General features: G+C 42.0%; 1 protein-coding gene across 3 annotated transcripts in view; it reads left to right on the top strand.

Moving 5' to 3' along the window:
- The window catches only part of PPP2R2B (protein phosphatase 2 regulatory subunit Bbeta), a 208,051-nt gene that overhangs the window by 26,779 nt on the left and 159,748 nt on the right, over nucleotides 1-21,524 (top strand). For 2 of the 3 annotated variants that reach the window (XM_069972071.1, XM_069972076.1), the window contains exon 2: nucleotides 20,536-20,604. The exons of the other annotated variant lie outside the window; for it this stretch is intronic. In XM_069972071.1, coding sequence (XP_069828172.1) covers nucleotides 20,536-20,604 — 69 coding nt within the window. The remainder of the gene's footprint in view (nucleotides 1-20,535; nucleotides 20,605-21,524) is intronic. 3 annotated transcript variants of the gene reach the window in all.

Genomic DNA, 21,524 nt, shown 5'->3' with positions numbered 1-21,524 from the left:
ACACTGAGTGATAATCTGCCTGATTTGGCAGATCACTGCTCCGTGTAATAGGGCCTTTGGTCTTATGTAAATTCCCATCCCTGTGAAAGCTGAGGTTTGCGCAAAAAATTAGCTAATCTTTTTATGCCTGAATGTGGGCATAAATGATTGATAAATTCCCTTACTACAGCTCTTCTCACAAAAAAACCTGCATTCAGCAAAGTTGATGTAAATATAACATTGTCACTAGCATATAGAATAGTTTTTTTTTTTTTTTTTTTTTTCTTCAGTTCTCAAATGCATGATCACCTGTGCAGTGATCTCGTCTGATGTGGAAATAACCTAAAAGGGTTAAACTACATACTTTGTGGCATACAGTCTTGTTTGTAGGGCTTGTTCACATAGACTGAGGAGAATTTGTAATTTGCCTAGTGTGTGTGTGTGTGTGTGTGTGTGTGTGTGCAGCTGTTATGCCTGTATGCAATTTATCAAAAAAGTTATGCAATGTTTAGTGATTCAATATATTAGAATATTAAGTGTTTTTCATTGAAAAAATAAGGAAACTCCTATTATATAGAATCATTACAGAGTGAAAATTTTCTAGTGTTTATTTCTGTTAATGTTGAGGGTTATGGCTTTAACCCATAATCGAACCCACCAAAATTCACTACCTCAGAAATGTAGAATAAATAACCCAAAACACCTGCAAATGCTTCCTAAGCATTTAAAAAGGATCCTTAGGGCTAATGCACACGTCCACAGAAACATCCGTGCAGGGACAGTTTCCTTTGGCGTGGACCTCTGAGCTCCCAGCATCGTGATTATGATGTCTGGCGCTCTGATACTGTTTTAGGCTATGTTCCCACACATTATTTTCATCCCAAACAAAGATGGGATTGAAAACACAGGCTATGTTCACACACTTCTAAAATTAAGTGGATGGCCGCCATTTAATGCCAAAAAATGTCCGTTATTTCAAAACAATGGCCGTTGTTTTTAATGACGGCAATTATTTGCCATTAAATAGCAGTCATCCACAGCCTTTCTGTGTTTTCAATCCCCTCCCTGGTTTTGGTTGAAAAATACTGAGCAAAAATGTGTGGGAACTAAGGATGGTCCGAACCTGTCGAGGTTTGGGTTCGTGTGCGGGTGGATACAGCGGGAGGACCGCCTGGAAAACTGGGATACAGCCTATGGCTATATCCCAGTCTTCAAAGTGGTCCTCCCGCTGTATCCACCCTCTCCACGGAGCGGGCAGACAGCGGGAATCATTGCCAAGAGTTCAGGTTGGTACGAACCCGAACCTCAGCAGGTTCGGACCATCCCTACTGGGAACATAGCCTAAGGGTACATTCACACGTACCGACTTGCAGCGGAAATCTCGCTGCAAGTTTTACAGCGAGATCCGCTGCGAGTCAAGGTCCTGGCAGGTCCTGTGCACACATATTCACAGCGGTCTAAAAGTATATAATGCAGCCGCCCCTTCATCCGCTACTCCCGCTCTCTGTATACATTACCTGTCTCCCGCACAGGGTCCTGGCCTACTGCTCTCCTGCCCAGCCAAGTGGCTGCGGCTGGGTGGCAGAGCAGGAAGCCGGGACCCAGTGTGGGAGACCAGTAAGGTATACAGGGAGCAGATGAAGGAGTTAAGGGGGTGGCTGCATTACATACTCGCAGTGGTCTTTCAGACCGCTGCGAGTATGTGTGCACAGGAGCTGCCAGGACCTTGACTCGTAGCGGATCTCGCAGCAAAACTCACAGCGAGATTTCCGCTGCAAGTCGGTACGTGTGAATCTACCCTAAAAGTTTGTGCTAGTGTACTGACACAGCCGCGCGGCTGTGTTTCTCAGACGTGTGAATTAGCCCTAATGGTGAGTTTATACAGAGAGATTTGACAGATTTTTGAAGCCAAAGCCAGGAATGGACTTGAGAAGAGGTAAAATCTCAACCATTCTCTGTTTATAGTCTGTTCCTGGGTTTGACTTCAAAAATCTGCCAAATCTGTCTAAACACATCATTAGTCTGGTTCTGTAGGTGACACAATCATTGGGAAGACTGGTGACTTGACAGATGTGCAGACGGCAGTCACTGACACACTCCACAAGGAGGGTAAGCCGCAAAAGGTCAGTGCTAAAGAAGATGAGTCATGGATCAAAGTATATAATAATGGAAAGTTGTGTGGTAGAAAATGGTGCACAAGCAACCGGGAAAACTGCAGCCTAGATAAGTAAAGGTCATTGAAAAATTTAGAGGAGATTCACAAGGAGAGAATGGCTGCTGGCGTCAGTGCTTCAAAAGCTGCCACACACAGACGTATCCAGGACATGGCCTGTAAGCTGTATTCCATGCGTCTTACCTGGGGCGTAGCTAGGATTTACTGGGCCCCATAACAAAAAATTTTAAGGGGCCCCTCTCTTCTACACAAAGCACTGTGTGTGTGTATGTATGTATGTGTGTATATATATATATGCAGTACTTAAGGGGTTAAGCAGAAGGACACATGCTCTTACCTTCTCCCCTGGGCCCCCTTTCTGCAAGGGCCCCATAGCAACTGCCTACCCTGCCTCTATGGTAGCTACGCCACTGCGTCTTACCTGGGCCAAGGAGAAAGCAACTGTTGCTCAGTGGCCAAAGGCAGTGTCTTCAGATGAAAGTAAATTTTCCATTTTGTTTGGAAATCAAGGTCCCAGAGTCTGGAGGAAGAGTGGAGAGGCACATAGTCCAAGCTGCTTGAGGTCTAGTGTGAAGTTTCCACAATCATTGATGGTTTAGGGGAGCCATGTCATCTGCTGGGGTAGGTCCGCTGTGTTTTTTTGAGACCAAAGTGTAGTCATCTACCAGGAAATATTAGGAAATTGTCAACATTAACAGAAATAATCACTAAAAGTCACTCTGTAATGATTCCATAAATTTTAGGGGTTTAACATTTTGATATTCTAATTTATTGAGACGCACTTGTATATGCTTAACAAGGCTTTTGCTGCCTTTGTACAGTCCCATTTTGAAGTCACATTGAGCAAAAATTTGCGAAGTCACAGTATGTAAATGATATTTAACTTCGAAAGAATAGTTACAGTACGTGTGGGATGTTGGGAATTATAAAGAAGCAAAGTCTAAATGAAGCATTGTGTTTGCAACATTTAGACAAACACTACCATTTGTATATACTTAGCAAATTTCCCCCCTATGTGTAATTTTTACTGACCACAACTGAATCACCACTGGTTACTTTGTAGTATAGTATATTAGGTGGATTGACTAGGTGAAGCTTAAGAGTGAATCTACCATAAATGACCATAAGTATTATCAGCGTGCAAGTGCAGGGGAGGATAAAAGAAATTACATGCTCCAGTGCTGGTGGCCACATAATGCCACTCCGACACTTACTGTACATATCACTACCCAGGTTCCCGCTTAAGGCCCTATTCCACGGGCCGAGTCTGAGGAGCACACGAGCCCTGTCAGCGGTTGCAGTGGGGGGGCTGCCCGGGTGATCGCTAGATTGTCCGAGCAGCCCATAAAGGATAGTGGCGGTCTGCTGCCGCCGCTCCTATTCCACGTAGCGACGCCAGCAGATCGCTGCTATCACAGTAGCTTGTTTTTCAACATGTTTGAAAAACAAGTGACGCGACGATCAGCCGACATGAATGATGTTGGCTGATCGTTGTCCTCTATTCCACGGGACGATTATCGGCCTAATACGGCCGATATTTGTTCCGTGGAATACAGCCTTTAGACCAAGAAGCGGCCGGGGATCGGAGTGGCGGTATGTGTCCACCAGTGCTGGAGCGTGTTATTTCTTTTATTCCGCCCCCCCGCCCCAAGCACTTGGTAAAAAAGGTTGGCCGGACTTCTCCTTTTTAAAGCTGATCTAGGTTACGTTCCTACTACGTACTGATAAGCACTACAACAACTGGAATTAAGTTCATGATCATTAATTCCGGCTGTTATTTTACAACCACGGCTGCTGTTAGCGCTTATCACTATGTAGTGGGAACATAGCCTTGGCTCTTTAAGAGTGATGAGCGAACTTTGCGAACCTGAATACTCAGCATTTGAATCCTGGTGGCTGAAGAAACTGTATGCAGCCCTAGGGCTGCCACAAAAACATTAATACAGCCATACAGTATATCCATCTTTTCCAAGACTTGCCATGGCTCCCATCTATCTTCAGCCACCGGGAGTCAAATGCCAAGGGTTTTGACAAGCCCAAACATTTGGAAGTTCGCTCATCACTACTCTACTAAAACACAGTAGAAAACTTATTTCAGATTCTATCACTTTCTTTTAGGGTGAAATCCATTGTTTTTGTAAATTTAATAAGCAATCAATATTGTATGAAAATGACAATTCCAGTTTCAGGTCCACCAATTTCAGATGGGGATGTTTAACATAGAGCTTCAAAGTAAACAGCAAAACTAATCAGTCCTTGTAAAAAATAGTTATGTTTTTCCCATCCCAATCTTACAAGACACAATGCCTTGTCTTCTCCAGCAGATTTAAATTGCTTTTCCTCAGTGAAGGCTTCTACATTAATCTTGTTAGTCGCCTGGGAATAGACCAAGCTTTTTGTAGAAAACAAACAACAATAGTGAGTTAGCACTGACGCACGGCCGCGTGATCTCGTGTATATATATATATATGTGTGTGTGTGTGAAGGCACTGAGAAAAATAAGCAAAATATTTCAAAATGTGACTCATGCATAAAGATGGCATGTTTAATATTGGAGAATGTCACCGGGCATATCGCAGCTGCACTGATGAGGACAAAGATCTTTTTGAGAAAGCTGAAAGAAATGGGATTCTGAAATGTAAAATGTGATAATTGTAATTATGCAGATTATAGAAAGTCTGCTGCTGCTCCAGTCACAGTAAGAATTGTACTTAGATGCCTCCTTTCCGCATGCGCCCCCCCACCACCATTATTTTATACCAGATTTGCTGCATTCTCTTATATATCTTATGAAAATATTTATTGTACCAAACTTCTCATATGTCCATTTATTTTAATGGACCAAACATGTTGTTGTGCACAAAACATATCAGCCCGATTGGTTCCCTTTAAGAACAAGGATAAAATTGCCCCCAGAATAATCAGTGAGTGGTCCATGCTTTGCTCATTCTCAGTGCGATTGATGGGCCCAGTGCTTGGTTTTCGGGATCAGTGGGGGTCCCAGTTATTGTACACCCACTAACTAAACATTGTGGGAGGAAAACAAGATCTTTAGACTGATGTGTATATGGTATCAAGCCCTAATATAGAGAAGTTTCACAAACTTACTTTTGTACCAGTTGTTGAGGTCAGTTCTTAATAGTGATCTTAATGTGTATAGGTAAAGCTTTGGAAAGTAGATTCAATTCAGGACCCCAAGGATAGAACTTTTTTTTTTTTTACCCCTGACTTTTTTTTTTTTTTTTTTTTTTTTGCTTCTGTATTTGCTAGGAAAGCATGTGGAACCAGATGTTGTTATAATGCTGCATACAAACCTAAAATAGCAGGAAATCCTTTCAATACTGTGAAAAGGAAAGAAAACAGGCTGCCAGCATTAGAACAGGTCTTCCTGCTTCACATTTTCTTGTGACCCTTAGATCGTGATAAATGTTTGGTACACTTGTGATGTAAATCTTTTTGAGTAAAGCATAAGACGCCTATGTTTATTTCCTTTTTGACGATTACAAGTAACAAGTATTGTTCTACATACAGTGTGTGGTGTGCCTGGTTCTAAATGCAGTTATTTATAGTTGTTTTTCTGTTGTGGTGTTTTTTTTTTCTTTGTGTTTTTTAAGTGTCAAAAGTTTTGATCAATTTGAATCTGGGACAAGCAGGGAGAAGTTCTCAGCTGAGCACTTCTCTCATTTTTCTCCTTGCTGCAGGATTTGGATACTATTAAAAAAATATCTATCTTATGGCACTTGTGAGCCACAGAAGAGATTTACTCGAAGTAGGAAAATGTATAAAGGACTATTCACACAGGCTGATTATTGGCTGAATGAACATTCATGAGAATGCTCTTTCCAAAAAATCATGCTTTAAAGTGTACCTGTCGTTATAAAGATTATAAAATCTAAATCAACAGTAGATGTGAAATAAAGCAAGTTTACAACATACATTATTTTTTTTTTTGTTATGCTGTAAAACAAAGCTGAACTTACCAGAAATCCAGGTCCAGTCTCCTGAAGGCAGATTTTCTGACTTGTGCTGGTTGATAAAAACAGACTCAACACAGGAATTCCGGCCAGTACAGAGAGTCACAGCTCAATGTGTCCATCAGTCACATGACTGCCTTCTCTGTAAGTGCTCTGGGAAACAATGAATTTTTTTTTTTTTTTTTTTTGAAGACTCTGAAAAAAAAGTCAGAACACAGGAAATTCTGTTTCCATAACTAAAGAAAAAAAAAATATGTATGTTGCAAACTTGCTTTATATCACATCTAGTGTTGATTTAGGTTTTGAAAGTTATAACAGTGACACTTAAAGGTTGTTCTCTCACATAGTGGCATACGTAATTAATAGTGATGAGCGAACATGCTCGTCCGAGCTTGGTATTCGTTCGAGTATTAGGGTACTCGTTACTCGGACAAGTTTTGCGCGATACTCGAGGAAATCTCATCATCCCTTTCCTGTAAGTTTGGGCACTATTTCTCAGCCATTAAACATGTAGGAGACTCTTTGGCACATTATACGATCACATGGGACCCATACATGTCAATAGCCGCGATTGGTTGGCCAGATCAGATGATCCTGCCATATAAAAATCGCGGCTGGTAGTGCTGTTCAGACATATGCTGGAAGAGATTAGGGACAGAGCTGCTGCTGGTCAGGGAGAGCGTTAGGGAGGGAATTAGCGGTCCAGTAGGCAGGGAGTCCCTAAGAAGGTTTGCATACAGTGGTGCCTTGGATTACGAGCATAATTCGTTCTGGGACTTTGCTTGTAATCCAAATCCACTCTTAAACCAAAGCAAATTTTCCCATAAGAAATCACTGATATGCAGACAATTGGTTCCACTCCCCAAAAATAATGATTTTATATTTTGAATAACATGTAAGACAAATGAAACAAACATGCAGATCCCTATAATGCAGTAGCCTAGTACAACGTGCTAGAATAGAGAAGCAGGGCTGCTGTCAGAGATCTGTGTGGTAACATGACATCAATGAAGAAGGGGTGTGTGCTCAGCATGGACCAATCAGGACTGACAGAGACTGCAGGGAGCATGAAGGAGTGAGCAGGGCAGATGTGGGCACATACATGCAGCACTCTCTGGGCAGAGAGGGGTTACAGCTATGAAGAGATTACCTCCACAGTCCTGTCCCCTGATGTAAGCCCCAGCCTGAAGTGGATCTGCTATGATTTGGAAGGCAAGGGAGACTTCCTGGGTCAGAGTACAGTGCTGTATACCCCGCTATATAGACCATGTCCCTCCCCCAACTCGCACTCACACCCAGTACAGGAAGCTCTTAAACCAAAACAATGCTCTTAAACCAAGTCACAATTTTGAAAAACTGTGAGCTCTTAAACCAAAATGCTCTTAAACCAAGTTACTCTTAAACCAAGGTACCACAGTACTACTATTTTTTTTCTATACATATTTGTAATGGCGAGGACAGGATTGCGGACGTGTGAATAGGGCCTTACTATGTATACAACCACTTTGGATCATTCTGATTCCATGGAGCTCATGAATTATACTGTTCCCCCATGATCGTACAGTATCAATAGATACGGTCTTTCATTGTTAGGAGCAACTGCACGCCGATCAGGTTAAGAATCATAATCAAAGCTATGCTTCAGGTACTGTAATTGCTATTGGTTGTGGCACTTAAAGAGGTAAAGCACAAAAAAAAAAAAATTCTAATCAACTGGTGCCAGAGATTTTGTAGTTTACTTCTATAAAAAAAATCTCAAGTCTTCAGCTGCTTTATGTTCTGCAGGCAGCTGTTGTCTTTTCAGTCTGACCCAGTGCTCTCTGCTGCCACCTCTGTCCGTGACAGGAACTGTCAGAGCAGAAACAAATCCCCATAGAAAACCTCTACTGCTCTGGACAGTTCCTGACATGGACAGAGGTGGCAGCCGAGCACTCAGACTGAAAGGAACACAACTTTCCTTAGGACATACAACAGCTGAAAAGTATTGTAAGACTTGTAATTTATTTCTATTAAAAAATCTCAAATTACTGGCACTTTTTGGCGCCAGTTGACTTGAAATTAATTTATATATATATATATATATATATATAATATATATTTTTTTTTTTTTTTTTTTTTTTTTTTTTTTTAGACTACCAAAGGGGTTAAATGACAGACATTAGTGATCACACTCATAGCGGCTGGTACTCCTAATTTATGAAGCAGGCTTGACTACTTGGATCAATTTTAGTTTTGTGACCCTTTTCAGTATGGGGCCACCTCATTGCTGGTTGATGGGTGACATGTTTTGATCAGCCAGGGCAGCATATAACTGTACATGTAGTTTATAATGCATGTAAGTGTTACAAAAAATGGGTCAATAAAGATCAATTATTTCCGCTCTCACGGTGTGTTCACACATTTTGGTTTTTTAAATGCAGTTTTTGAATACAAAACAAGAAACCAATGATGTGTGAAGGGCACATATAAATGTAAGATTGAGATTTCTCCATTCCTGGTTTTGCATTTAGAAATTGCATTAAAAACCTGAATGTGAGAACACAGCCTAATAATGGAATCTACCAATTGCCAGTTCAGGTTATTGTACTGTAGACTTTTTTACCATGAGAAAACTACAGCTCCCAGAGGTCCAAACTGAGCCCTCCTCATAATGTCCACTGTGCCCCCTGAAGCTTATAATACATAATGTATTTATAATATACACGTGCAGACACTTTGCTCTCTGCAATGTACTGTGCAGTGCCAGTAATGGCTTGCTTCTGTGTCCCAGTGGGACAAAGCTGCAATATCCAAGTGCAGCTGCTTTGACAAGCAAGGTGTGTACCAGTATAAAGCGAGGTAAAACCCTATGTAAGCATGACTGCTACTTTGTGCACAGCTCAACAATCCATTTTGTCTGGAAAACCATGTTATGTTAAGGCCCTATTCCACCAACAGGTCTGACAACAGATTATCTTCCAAAGGTTTGAAGCCAAACCCAGGAGTGCATTTGATAAGAGGAGAAATCCAGTCTTTCCTTTCTGACCTGTTCTGTTTATAGTGTGTTCCTGGGTTTGGCTTCAAATCTTTGGCAGATAATCTGTCGTCAGATATGTTGGTGGAATAGGGCCTTTAAAGTGGTGACCTGCTTCTGGAACCTAAAATGATCCTTCACTTCCCCTAGCACACAGTAGCAAAGAGGTCAAGTATCCAGAAAAAAAAAAAATCAGTGCTTTCACCCGTTCATTGTCGAGATTGCTGAGGGTCTTTGATGTTGGTGTCTTAATGATAGTAAAGTTTTAGGTTTTGTTGACAGGGAAAAAAAAATAGCATTGTTTTTTTTTTTTAATGAGGAAATCAAGCGATGTGTCAAAAGCCATGTAGTATTTTAGGTACCATTCACCCATTTAGTTCAATAGGCAGCAGGAAACCAAAAAGATTTTCATTTTATTTCTGCACGGTTACACTATAAAGCTCCCAGTGGAAGTTTCTGGACTGGCTCCCCCCTACTGACTGTAACTTGGAGAAAGACATAGCACAGTGCTTAACACAGGCCAGGTTTAATACCCTTTGAAGTGACTCTGTACCCACAATCTTCCCACCCCAAACCGCTTGTACCTTCAGATAGCTACTTTTAATCAAAGATCTGTCCTGGGGTCCGATCGGCAGGTAATGCAGTTATTGTCCTTTTAAAAACTAATTTTAAACTTGCAGCCCTTTGCCAAACTGGCGTGGCCTAGATTGTGTATGCATTAGGCTGGCAAATCTCTCTGTCCCTCCTCCCCACCCTCCTCATCATTAGAAATGCTCCAGGAAGGTATTCTCCTATTCATCAGCTGTGTGAACACTGCACATGGGCTGGATCGTTAAGGCACCTGTGCAGTGTTCACTGCAGAGGAATAGGAAAAATCCTGCCAGTGGCATTCCTAATGATGAAGAGGGTGGGGAGGAGGGACGGAGAGGTGGTGCAAGGTTAGGGCACAGATACTCTAGGCCATGGGTCTCCAAACTGCGGCCCTCCAGCTGTTGCGAAACCACAACTCCCATCATGCCTGGACAGCTAAAGCTTTGGATTTAGCTGTCCAGGCATGTTGGGAATTGTAGTTTTGCAACAGCTGGAGGGCCGCAGTTTGGAGACCCATGCTCTAGGCCATGGCAGTTGGGCACAGGGCTGCAAGTTTAAAAGTTGTTTTTCAGGACAATAACTGCATCACCTGCCGAACGGACCCGAGGACAGATCTTTGATTAAAAGCAGCTATCTGAAGGTACAAGCGGTTTGGGGGGGGTCAGGTTGTGGGTACAGAGTCGCTTGAGGTGATTTTTAGAGATGAGTGAACCAAGAGCACGCTCGGGTATGTCCGAATTTGAACATGTGGCATTTGATTACAGTTGGCTGCAGCCCTAGAGTGTCCTGGAAAAAATGCATGTAGCCTACGGCTGTATCCATACTTCACAGGTAACCTTTCAGCTGCATCTAACCTCAGCCACTAGTAATGCTGCATGTTTGGGTCCAGACATACCCAAGCCTGCTCTAAGTGTGCTAATCTCTAGTGGGGGGTTTTCCCTGTGTAGCAGGGGCTTAAAAAGGCAAGGTGTGCTACTTTAAGAGGTGATTCGTAATTCCTTGTGCTTTACTGTGTGTGGAACTGTGGTCTTCAGTCAATACCCCACCACCACATGCCATGTGTGACCTTGGCCCATGGTAGCCTTTTCTGGCTATTGCCAATATTTCATTGGCCTTTAAGCAATGAACAGATGTAAAAAAAAGTGTGAGCTTTCCTGTAATCCCAGAGTACTCGTGCCTCTGCTGTACTTAAGTTGTTTTAGGAACTTGAATAAGTTACCAGGTCACCTGTCCATTGTCTATATAGCATGGATAATGATGATCCCTGTAAATCGCTGTGCTCAGGAAAGCATTGTAAGAGGTAATGAACATTTTAATTTGAAATGCTTTTTATAACTTTTGAACCCTTCAATGCGGTCTTTGGCACTGTGCCCAGTAACTTGATACGGCAGATAAAAGATCCGAGGGACGCTTCTAATTCTTTGTGAATATATGTTCTGTTTAAGATGTCTCACATGGGATAGATTATCTTTATTGATTGATTTCCAAAACAGGAGGCTTTATCTCGTGATGTACAATCTTCTGTGGGCTATTAATGGTTCTCTAAATGATACTTACTTGAGTAAGTAACAATGGGATACATGCACAGGTTGCAAAACGTAAATGCTTTCTAAAGCTGGTGGCCCACTTATTATCGGTGTGACACTTGCTATGCTATGTCTGTATCATTCAGGCAGACAACCTGGACTGTATCCTTTTGTCTTAAAGGGGTGGTGCAGCGCTAAGAAATTATTCACAAAACAACAAACATTACAAAGTTATACAACTTTGTAATGTATGTTATGTATGTGAATGGCCACCTTCCCGTGTTCCCCGACCCCCGTCCGTGTACCCGGAAGTGTAGTGCAGTATACAGCCGTGTCATCAGCTGGTCAGCAGCGATCGGCTGAGCATAACTGTGCTCAGCCAATCGCGGCTGAGCACAGTTATGACGCGGCAGAGGGGGGCCGACATGAGGGACGGCAGGAGCGGGACGGCCTCCCGAAGATGACATCTCTGACAAGATTACAGACTGGGTTGGTCGACACGGATCAGGTATGTATACTGCACTACACTTCCGGGTACATGGGCGGGGGGCGGGGAACACGGGAAGGGGGCCATTCACATACATAACAACATACATTACAAAGTTGTATAACTTTGTAATGTGTGTTATTTTGTGGATAATTTCTTAGCGCTGCACTACCCTTTTAATTTCTGCAGCTGAAATATGCTGGTCTATATACAGTAGTTAGCCTAGCATTTACTGTCTATTTCTAGATAAAAATTTTATATATTGGAGCATGGAAATGTAAATGAGTAGATTTAAAAAAAAATCTTCTCCAGGGCAGGGGCTGGAATAAAATATTAAACCTCACCTATTCTGTTCCCCCACTGATAACTTTTAAAGGGACAGTGTCACATTTTTGAAAATTTTTTAATAAAAAGTAACAAGAAAAAATAGGTGTGTTGTATTTTTTTTTTTTTTTTTTACATTGGTTTTGAGTGTCTTTTATTCAAACTAATGTATGCACAGGGGGCTGCCATTTTAATAGTGTCTGTGTGTGACGTCATTTCACGACATACACACAGACACTATACGGCACCTCTATAACATTGGAGTGAACCGACGGAGTCCGTCTGGTTCACTCAAACTGGAGGCTCCGTCACTGTGTACTGCGCATGTGCATAGACATGCGCAGTACACAGATTACCTGGGGAGGGGTGGCCATTTTTTTGAAGTCCCTGCAAGAGGAAGGAGAACAGGGGAGGAGAGAGAGACCGCACAGTGAGTGGGCAGGAGAATTCTGTGCAGCTCTCCCCCCCCCCCCCCCCGCCCCAGCGTCGGACTAGGCGTCCGCCCCCACTAACCTTGCAGCAGACCGCAGACCAGCCAGGACGGTCCCCTCCAGTATAGTTACAGGGCCGGAGTGAGCTTTGGGCACGGAAAGGCTGTAATACACCGTCCCGGAAGCTCACAGCTGCAGCCCCTCGGTGCCTGGATTCTCTCCTGCTCGGCGGCCATGTGACATTGCGCTGCAGAGCAGGAGAGAATCCAGGCACCGAGGGGCTGCAGCTGTGAGCTTCCGGGACGGTGTATTACAGCCTTTCCGTGCCCAAAGCTCACTCCGGCCCCGTAACTATACTGGAGGGGACCGTCCTGGCTGGTCTGCTGCAAGGTTAGTGGGGGCGGACGCCCAGCTCACTCCGGCCCCGTAACGGGGGACCAGCCTGCCTCTACCGCGCTTCTCCCTGTGCCCCACATCAGCTCCCCCCCCCTGTCACCCCAGCATCTCTCCCCCCCCCTGTCACCCCAGCATCTCTTCTCTCCCCCCTGTCACCCCAGCATCTCTCCCCCTGTCACCCCAGCATCTCTCCCCCTGTCACCCCAGCCTCTCTCCCCCCTGTCACCCCAGCCTCTCTCCCCCCCTGTCACCCCAGCCTCTCTCCTGTCACCCCAGCCTCTCCCCCCCCCGTATCCCCAGCCTCTCTCCCCCCTGTCACCCCAGCCTCTCTCCCCCCTGTCACAGCAATAGCCTGTACTCTCCTCTGTGTGTGTGTATACATATATATATATATATATATATATATATATATATATATATATATATATATATATATATATATATATATATATATATATATATATATACACAAGTACACAGAGGAGAGTACAGGCTATTGCTCTCTGGTGTCAGCAGTGTCACACGTTATATGGGTAGAGGAGGTGTGTGTATGTGTATGTATGTGTATATATATATATATATATATATATATATATATATATATATATATATATATATATATATATATATATATATACACTTTTCTGTATGTGTGTGTGTATATATATATATATATATATATATATATATATATATATATATATACCTCTGTGTAACGTGTGACACTGCTGACACCAGGGAGCAATAGGCTGTACTTTCCTGTGTGTGTGTATGTGTGTATGTGTATACATACACACATACACACACACAGGAAAGTACAGGCTATTGCTCTCTGGTGTCAGCAGTGTCACACGTTACATGGGTAGAGGAGGTGTGTATGTATATATATATATATATATATATATATATATATATATATATATATATATATATATATATATATATATATATATATATATATATATATATATATATATATATATTATATTAATATATATATATATATAATATATATATATAATATATACACACATATACACAGTGTTGCCTCGGATTACGAGCATAATTCGTTCCGGGACCGTGCTTGTAATCCAAATCCGCTCTTAAACCAAAGCAAAATTTCCCATAAGAAATCATAGAAATGCAGACAATTGGTTCCACACCCCAAAAATAATGATTTATTATTCTGAATAACAGGTAAATCTAATGAAACAAACATTCAGAAACAGCAGAATCTCTGATATTATAAGTTACTGTACAGTAATAGAGAGGATGGAAAACACAAGGGCGGAAGGAATGAGCAGGGCACATGTGGGCACATACATGCAGCGCTCTTTGTTCGGGGAGAGAAGGGTTACAGCTATGGAGAGATTACCTCCACAGTCCTGTCCCCTGATGTAAGCCCCAGCCTGGAGTGGATCAGCTATGATTTGGAAGGTGAGGGAGACTTCCTGGGTTGGAGTACAGTGCTGTAGACCCAGCTATGCAGACCATGCCCCTCCCCCACTCCCCCTCCCCCCCAGCACAGGGAGCTCTTAAACCAAAGCAATGCTCTTAAACCAAGTCACAACTTTTAAAAACTGTGAGCTCTTAAACCAAAACGCTCTTAAAACAAGTTACTATTAAACCAAGGTAACACTGTGTGTATATATATATATATATATATATATATATATATATATATATATACACACACATACACATCTCCTCTACCCATGTGTTTATATATATATATATATACACACACCTCTGTGTATTTATATATACACACACACACACATACAGGAAAGTACAGGCTATTGCTCTCTGGTGTCAGCAGTGTCACACGCTACACAGAGGTGTGTGTGTATATATATATATATATATATATATATATATATATATATATATATATATATATATATATATATATATATATATACACACACATACAGGAAAGTATATATATATATATATATATATATATATATATATATATATATATATATATATATATATACACACACACACATACACACCTCCTCTACCCATGTAACGTGTGACACTGCTGACACCAGAGAGCAATAGCCTGTACTCTCCTGTATTACATACCCTCTACATGTGGAAATGTATGACATGAGCTGTCTGTATAAGTGTAACAACAATACTATGTGCATGCGGGGGATGGGCGGTGAGAAGTTTGGGAGATGAGTGTGAGCAGGCGAGCTGTCTGAGGTTCTGCAGCAGGTTAAGGTGTATTAGGAGGTTCTGCAGCAGTTGAGGTTTATTATGAAAGGCTAGGGACACACTTGTATATGTGTACTGCTGTGCAGACAACAACAAAATGGCGCTGCCCAGCAGTACACATAATAGCACCTTTCCCCTCTTTGTTTCCCCTGTGAAAAGAGGAGGGAGGTGATGATGTCACAGCAGTTGAGCAGAGACTGCCTCTTTTTTTCAGCAGCCGGCTTTCAGGCTGCTTTTACCAGCAGTTTCCTGGTGGAGCTCCCCCTGGTGGTCATCACTGGGAAATATGGAAAATTAGATTGTTAATTTTTCATATTTCCTTAGATGTAAAAAAAATGAAAACCACATATAAATTAACAAAAAAAAATAACAAATTCAGTTTTAACACTTTCAAAATTTTTTTTAACTTTGCGACACATTCCCTTTAAGGCCCTATTACACATAACGATTATTGGCCATTCCAGCTGGCTTCAATGGGCAGCCCCTCTGGCTGCCCCCCGCTTGCTGTCTTTGCTTGTAATAGCACAGGTACTGAGTGGGGAATGAGGGGGGTGTGAGCACTGAGCTTACAGGTCGACACTCGCTTCCTCCTCATTATTGTGTTGTGTACAGTTAAATCTCCACACTACTGTACTGGCATACTGTGTCATTTCAGAATCGGAGACTTAGTGTACCTGTCATTTAAATTTTTTTTGCTGAAATCAATACAAGCGATTTTAAGAAATTCTGTGATGTGTTGATATGTATCAGGCAAAACCAACTTCATTACAGAGAACCAAAGTGAAGATGGGTTTGCTGTGTCCATTATAACCTATGGAGTGGCTGAGGGGGATTAGTGAGCAGGTACAGCAGACAAGAAGTCCTTGCAGTTTGGAGAATCTGGGCACATAAAACCCTGGATTCACAGGTCAGACTGCTCCATGCTGCTCTGGGAACTAAGGTGAGGTAAGATTGTGGGACCTTGTACTGTGCAGGGCTGCCTTTTCTCCTCTCTGTGCTCACTCATCCCCCTCGGCCCCACCCCCTCCATAGACCATATTGGACACAGAAATCCTGCTTCCTCTGAAGTGTGTGTGTGTTGGGGGGGAGGGGGGGTAGGAAAAACACCGATCTAGTACAGAAGGAAACTTTTACTTAATAAAAACCTATTACAGAGTTTTCTAAAATTGCTTGTACTATTGATCTCTGCAAAGTGACATTTTAATGAAAGTTACTTAAACTGCTAGATAATTGATGATGGTGCCAGGAGTTCTGATAGTCCATCCCGTAGCATACAGTCTGTAGGGGGACTGTATCTTAGGAACATGTGAATGCAGCTGAATACCTGCCTACAGCCCTTTTGAGTACTTTTGCTGTACCCTTGTGTATTTATCATAACTTTACAAAATCACAGGGAAGAAGGCACAATTTTTACCGCAAAATCATAATCTCAGTAAAACCTTGATTGTACCGCAACAGTATGTGGCTTTTACGCTGAGGGCTGTGAGTGGGTATTTGGTGCGATACTAGAGCGGCTTGGTGGCACGCATGACTGTTTTGAAAGAGCGCATGCACTGTTATAAAGAGGTCTGTGGGCATGCAGACCGTGTGAACCTACAGGTCTGTGATGCCACAGGGAAGAAGACATTGTTGTTGATCCGCTCGGGCTCCTATTGATCCAGAGGGCAAAGTTATGCAAATAAATTGAGTGGCAGTGTGCATGTATGACAAGTGTTCCATTCAATATTTTTTTTTTTTGTTATTGGGCTTCTGAAAATTGCTGACTTTCCAGAAATGTTTGGAAGCCCCAATGAGAATGAATGGAGCCTGGCGGCACATACATTATGCAGCTCTAGTCATTTGGAAGACATTTGTCCTTTCCAGGGATCGTGGGCTTCCCAGCAGTCACTCCCACCAATCTTTACTAAAGAGAGGTAAGGGTTAAAGCTGGCATTATTCAAAGCTTTTGGAGCATGCAGCCCCAATGTTGATCGTCTGCAGGACTTACTGAGATTTTCATTCTGTGATGCAGCAAGTGGTGGTCACTGGACATCCGTCTTCCGTTTCCTTCTCATGCCTTCTGACTGGGTATTATCACCATTTTCTACCCTGTCTCTGATATCTTAACAGACCGTATTGGCTGACAATGATTGATGCAGCGTCCTAGACCAGTTTGTTCCCTGCAGGAAGAATAGATCTTCTGAAACATAGGCTGTAGTCATGGTTTTCATCTTTTGCTGAACCTGCTGGTATATGAATAGTAGCAAACACATCTTGTCTTCATATAAATGGTCGCTCATAGTCTATAAAATTATCGGCATGCCTTATGGTAATAACGGGCATAAGTCTTAGTGTGGTATCGTCTGTGTGGCGTTTGCATGATTTCCATTTCTTGAGGTAAGGAGGAGAATTATGGGAACTTGACTTTATATTCTTTAACCAATAAACATTGCCTGGACTGGAACAAGCAGCTTTCCCGGAAGACATAACACTCTCCCACACAAGTTACTGGTGTCACCTTTGTCTAAATTAAGTTTTAGGCCAGGTTCACACGTACCATATCCACAGCGAATTTCACGCAGCAAGTTTGCAGCGAAATCCGCTGCGGACACCTTTCCATTCACTTTAATTGGGATGACATACTCACAACATGACTGTCATCCCGCTCTGGTTCATACTTTACCGGGTCCCCTCTCCAGCTTGCTTCTGGGGCTCCAGGCATCTCCCGACACGGATTTCGCTGCAAACTCACAACGTGAGATCCGATTTTTTTTTTTTTATTTTTTATTTTTTTTTAACATGTGAAAATCAAAACGCGCATGTAAAAATCGCACCAAAAACACAGCATTAAAAACACAGCGATATGGTACGTGTGAAGCTACCCTTAAAGTGTATTCCAGGGAGTTTTCTGTTTTAATAACTGTACCTAAGGCCGCATTCACACGTTCCATGTTCTGCACGGAACACAGCCATGAAAGGGCTGTACCTGAGTCTTTTCCTGCCAGGGCAGCATCTATGATGGGTAGCTGGGAGCGGGCGAACTGTACGGATATGCGTTGTGCTGTCATTACAGCGCGCTCCATATCCGTACAGTTTGCTGGGGAGATGCTGCCGTGCAAGGGACAGACTCCGATACAGCCCTTTGATGTCTGTGTTCCACAGAACGTGTGAATGTGGCCTAAGTATGCATAAAAAAAAAATCTGTCTGATAAATCTCTGTTTAAAGCCAAAGCCAGGAACAGACTATAAACAGAAAATGGGTCATAAAGGAAAGACTGAGATTTTTCTTCTTAAATCCATTCCTGGCGTTGGCTTCAAGAATCTGTCAGAACTGTCTGTGAATAGGCACCCTAATGCTAATTTTACACGAGGCAATTATTGGCCCGATCGTACGATTAACTATTTCAAAGTAACAATTTTTTTTTTTTTTATAACGATCAGTGTTTAGATGGAACGAGATATCGTACAGAAAATTCTTTTTGCGATCGCTTAAGCCTATCTCACACATAGGTAGAATCAGTGAATGACTGTTTACACAGAACGATCGGCGAATTTTTTGCAACGACGATTTAAGAACATGTTAAAAGATCAAAATGAACGATTTATCGATCGTTCGCCGCGTTTACACGTACGATTATCGTTCGAATTCGATCGTTAAAGCGAAAATTCGCCCGATATTCGTTCAGTGTAAACGTAGCATTAGGGTCCATTTACACTGAAAGATTATCTGACAGATCATCTGCCAAAGATTTGAAGCCAAAGCCAGAAGCAGACTATGAACAGAGATCAGGTCCTAAAGAAAAGACTGAGATTTTGCCTCTTTTCAAATCCATTCCTGGCTTTGGCTTCAAATTTTTGGCAGATAATCTTTCTGTGTAAATGGACCCTTATGGTCCTTTTACACGGAACGATTTATCGTTCGAATTTGCACGATAACTATCGAATTCGAAAGATCGTACGTGTAAATGCAGCGAACGATCAAACGACAAGCGATCGTTCATTTTGATCTTTCAACAGGTTCACAAATCAATGTTGATCGTTCGCAAAAAATTTGTGGATCGTTCAGTGTAAACAGTCTCAACGATTTCACCTATGTGTGAGAGAGGCTAATGTGTGAGAGAGGCTAAAACGATCGCATAGCGAATTTTCCATACGATGTATCGTTCTGTCTAAACGCTGATCGTTATAAAAAAAAAAATTGTTCATTCAAAATTGTTAATCGTGCGATCGGGCGAATTATCGCTCTGTGTAAAAGTACCATAAGGGTACAAACACACACTGCTTATACGCTGGGTATTTACTGCTGCGATACGCAGCAGATTAGAGCTAAATAACTGAACACAGTATCAAATCTGCTGTGTGTGTTTGTACCCTAAGGGTACAAACCCACACACCGTATATGCAGCGTATTTACTACTGCGATACGCAGCAGATTAGATCTAAATAACTGAACACAGCATCAAATCTTCACCATCACATCTGCTGCGTATACGGTGTGTGGGTTTATACCCTTAGGCTGTGTCCCGCTACACATTGGTGCTCTGTGGCTCAGACAGGACACTGCTGTGGCCACTGATTAGCTAAATAGGCAATTCATATCCAGAACCCAGAAGTGTTGCACAGCAGGCCCTGGCGTTAAGCACAGAAGATTATTATTTTTTAACACCTTTGTGGCTATGGATAATCTAATATTGTATCTTTAATGCAAAATATCTTGAGAGCCTTATACTATTACATTGATGTTTTAGTAATCTTTTGTAGAAAGTGGTGATGTAAGGGTGTTAAAAATTGTTGTGCCCTCTCTCACCTACTCTCCTAATCCACTCACAGAATCTGTGGGCCTGGATCCATTTAATCCTTGTCACTGTGTACAGTACACAGTAATCTTATGTCTTGTCTTACCAGCTGCTAACTGCTGTCACAATGCAGCCAGGGCCCAGGTATAACAACAAGAGAGTGATCAAACTGAGACTGGTTATTAAAGGGATCCTGTCGCTGTGAACATGCTGACTGATCTGCTAGCAGCATGTCATAAAGCAGTGTATCAGGTTTCATCTTCTATTTCCAACCTGTATATTAGTCTGACTTTATATTTTAATCATTTGTGGGCTTAGGAGTCCAGTGGGCAGTCTCTCACTGTTGACAAACCTCTCTGTACACCTATACAGGAAGGCTGACGATTACTATGTGGTACCACCCACTGGACTCCTAAACAAGGACAATGGAGCAGAGATGCTGTCTCCTTTTGTATAGGCCGGCTGCCATAAATGACACCTACTTAGGCATTAGAAATTGCTGGCAAATTACCTGTCGTGTAAGTGTGGACAAGAGTGCTGCTGTTTCTGGAATAGCTGCAGATTTTTTTTTTTTTTAGATTTTTAGTCTTTATTATAGTCTATTATACATCATCTGCTGAGCAGTCATTTTTTTAATTAGGAGAAGACCATGTGATAACCTGCGAGGACCAGGCACCATCGGAATGGCAGTGGCGAGGATTCACAGCAGGTGTGTATACATCTTACCAGACTTTTAGATCTCCTTTAACAAGTAGCCTTCACCCTTTATAGGAATGCAGTGACTATAATTTTAATAAGGGACAGATATGGATGCATCTTGGTAAGAGAGAATCCTCACAAAGCATCCAAATCCTAAAAAAAACCTTGTTCAGATGTACCATATCTAATCTTGTAGGATCTGATTATTTGTGGTGATCAGTCAGTAATTGGGTGGAGCCACATGTAGGTATTTTTGTCCTACAGATTACATAAGGATCATGGCATGTATAAAATATCCCTGATCCTTACCTGAGCCATAGCGGTTCTATGTAATAATTTCTACTAAGACTAGAGTTTAGAATGCAAGAGTGCAAATCCTAAGCTGGCCACTAGATGGTAGTGTTCAATAGTGTTTAATGTTACTGGTGGCATCTAATACTAAAATGTATTTCTTAATTTTTTGTTCTTGTTTGTATTGACTTAATTTTTTGACTATATGAAATAGTAATTTCAATGTGTCTTTTTACAGTATTATTGGCTCTGATTCTATGTTTTGTCATATAGCTAAATTATCGGACTGGCACATGTTTTAAGGGGATCTGTGGTAAATGCCTCACTGCTCAGTGTAACGGAACAGGGACTACAGCCATTTGACAGGAGGCATTGCTCTTGTCTAAATTATTGAATCACAAATTGTACTGACCCACCAGAAGACTATCTAGGGAAGTGATGACTCTAGTCATCAAGGACCACGCAAAATGTTTTGTGGATATCCCATATAAAGAACACCTATAATAATAGTCATGGCATCGGGTATCACCATAACTATCACCTGTGAAATACTAAGGAAGTCCTCAAGACATGCCAAAAGACAAATTTGATCAGCTCTCCTAGAACACTATTCACACTAGGCAGGATCATGTTGACTGA

Source organism: Dendropsophus ebraccatus, chromosome 1 (genome assembly GCF_027789765.1).
Source record: "Dendropsophus ebraccatus isolate aDenEbr1 chromosome 1, aDenEbr1.pat, whole genome shotgun sequence".
Classification (NCBI taxonomy): Eukaryota; Metazoa; Chordata; class Amphibia; order Anura; family Hylidae; genus Dendropsophus; species Dendropsophus ebraccatus.
This window is presented reverse-complemented; position numbering and strand designations above follow the sequence as displayed.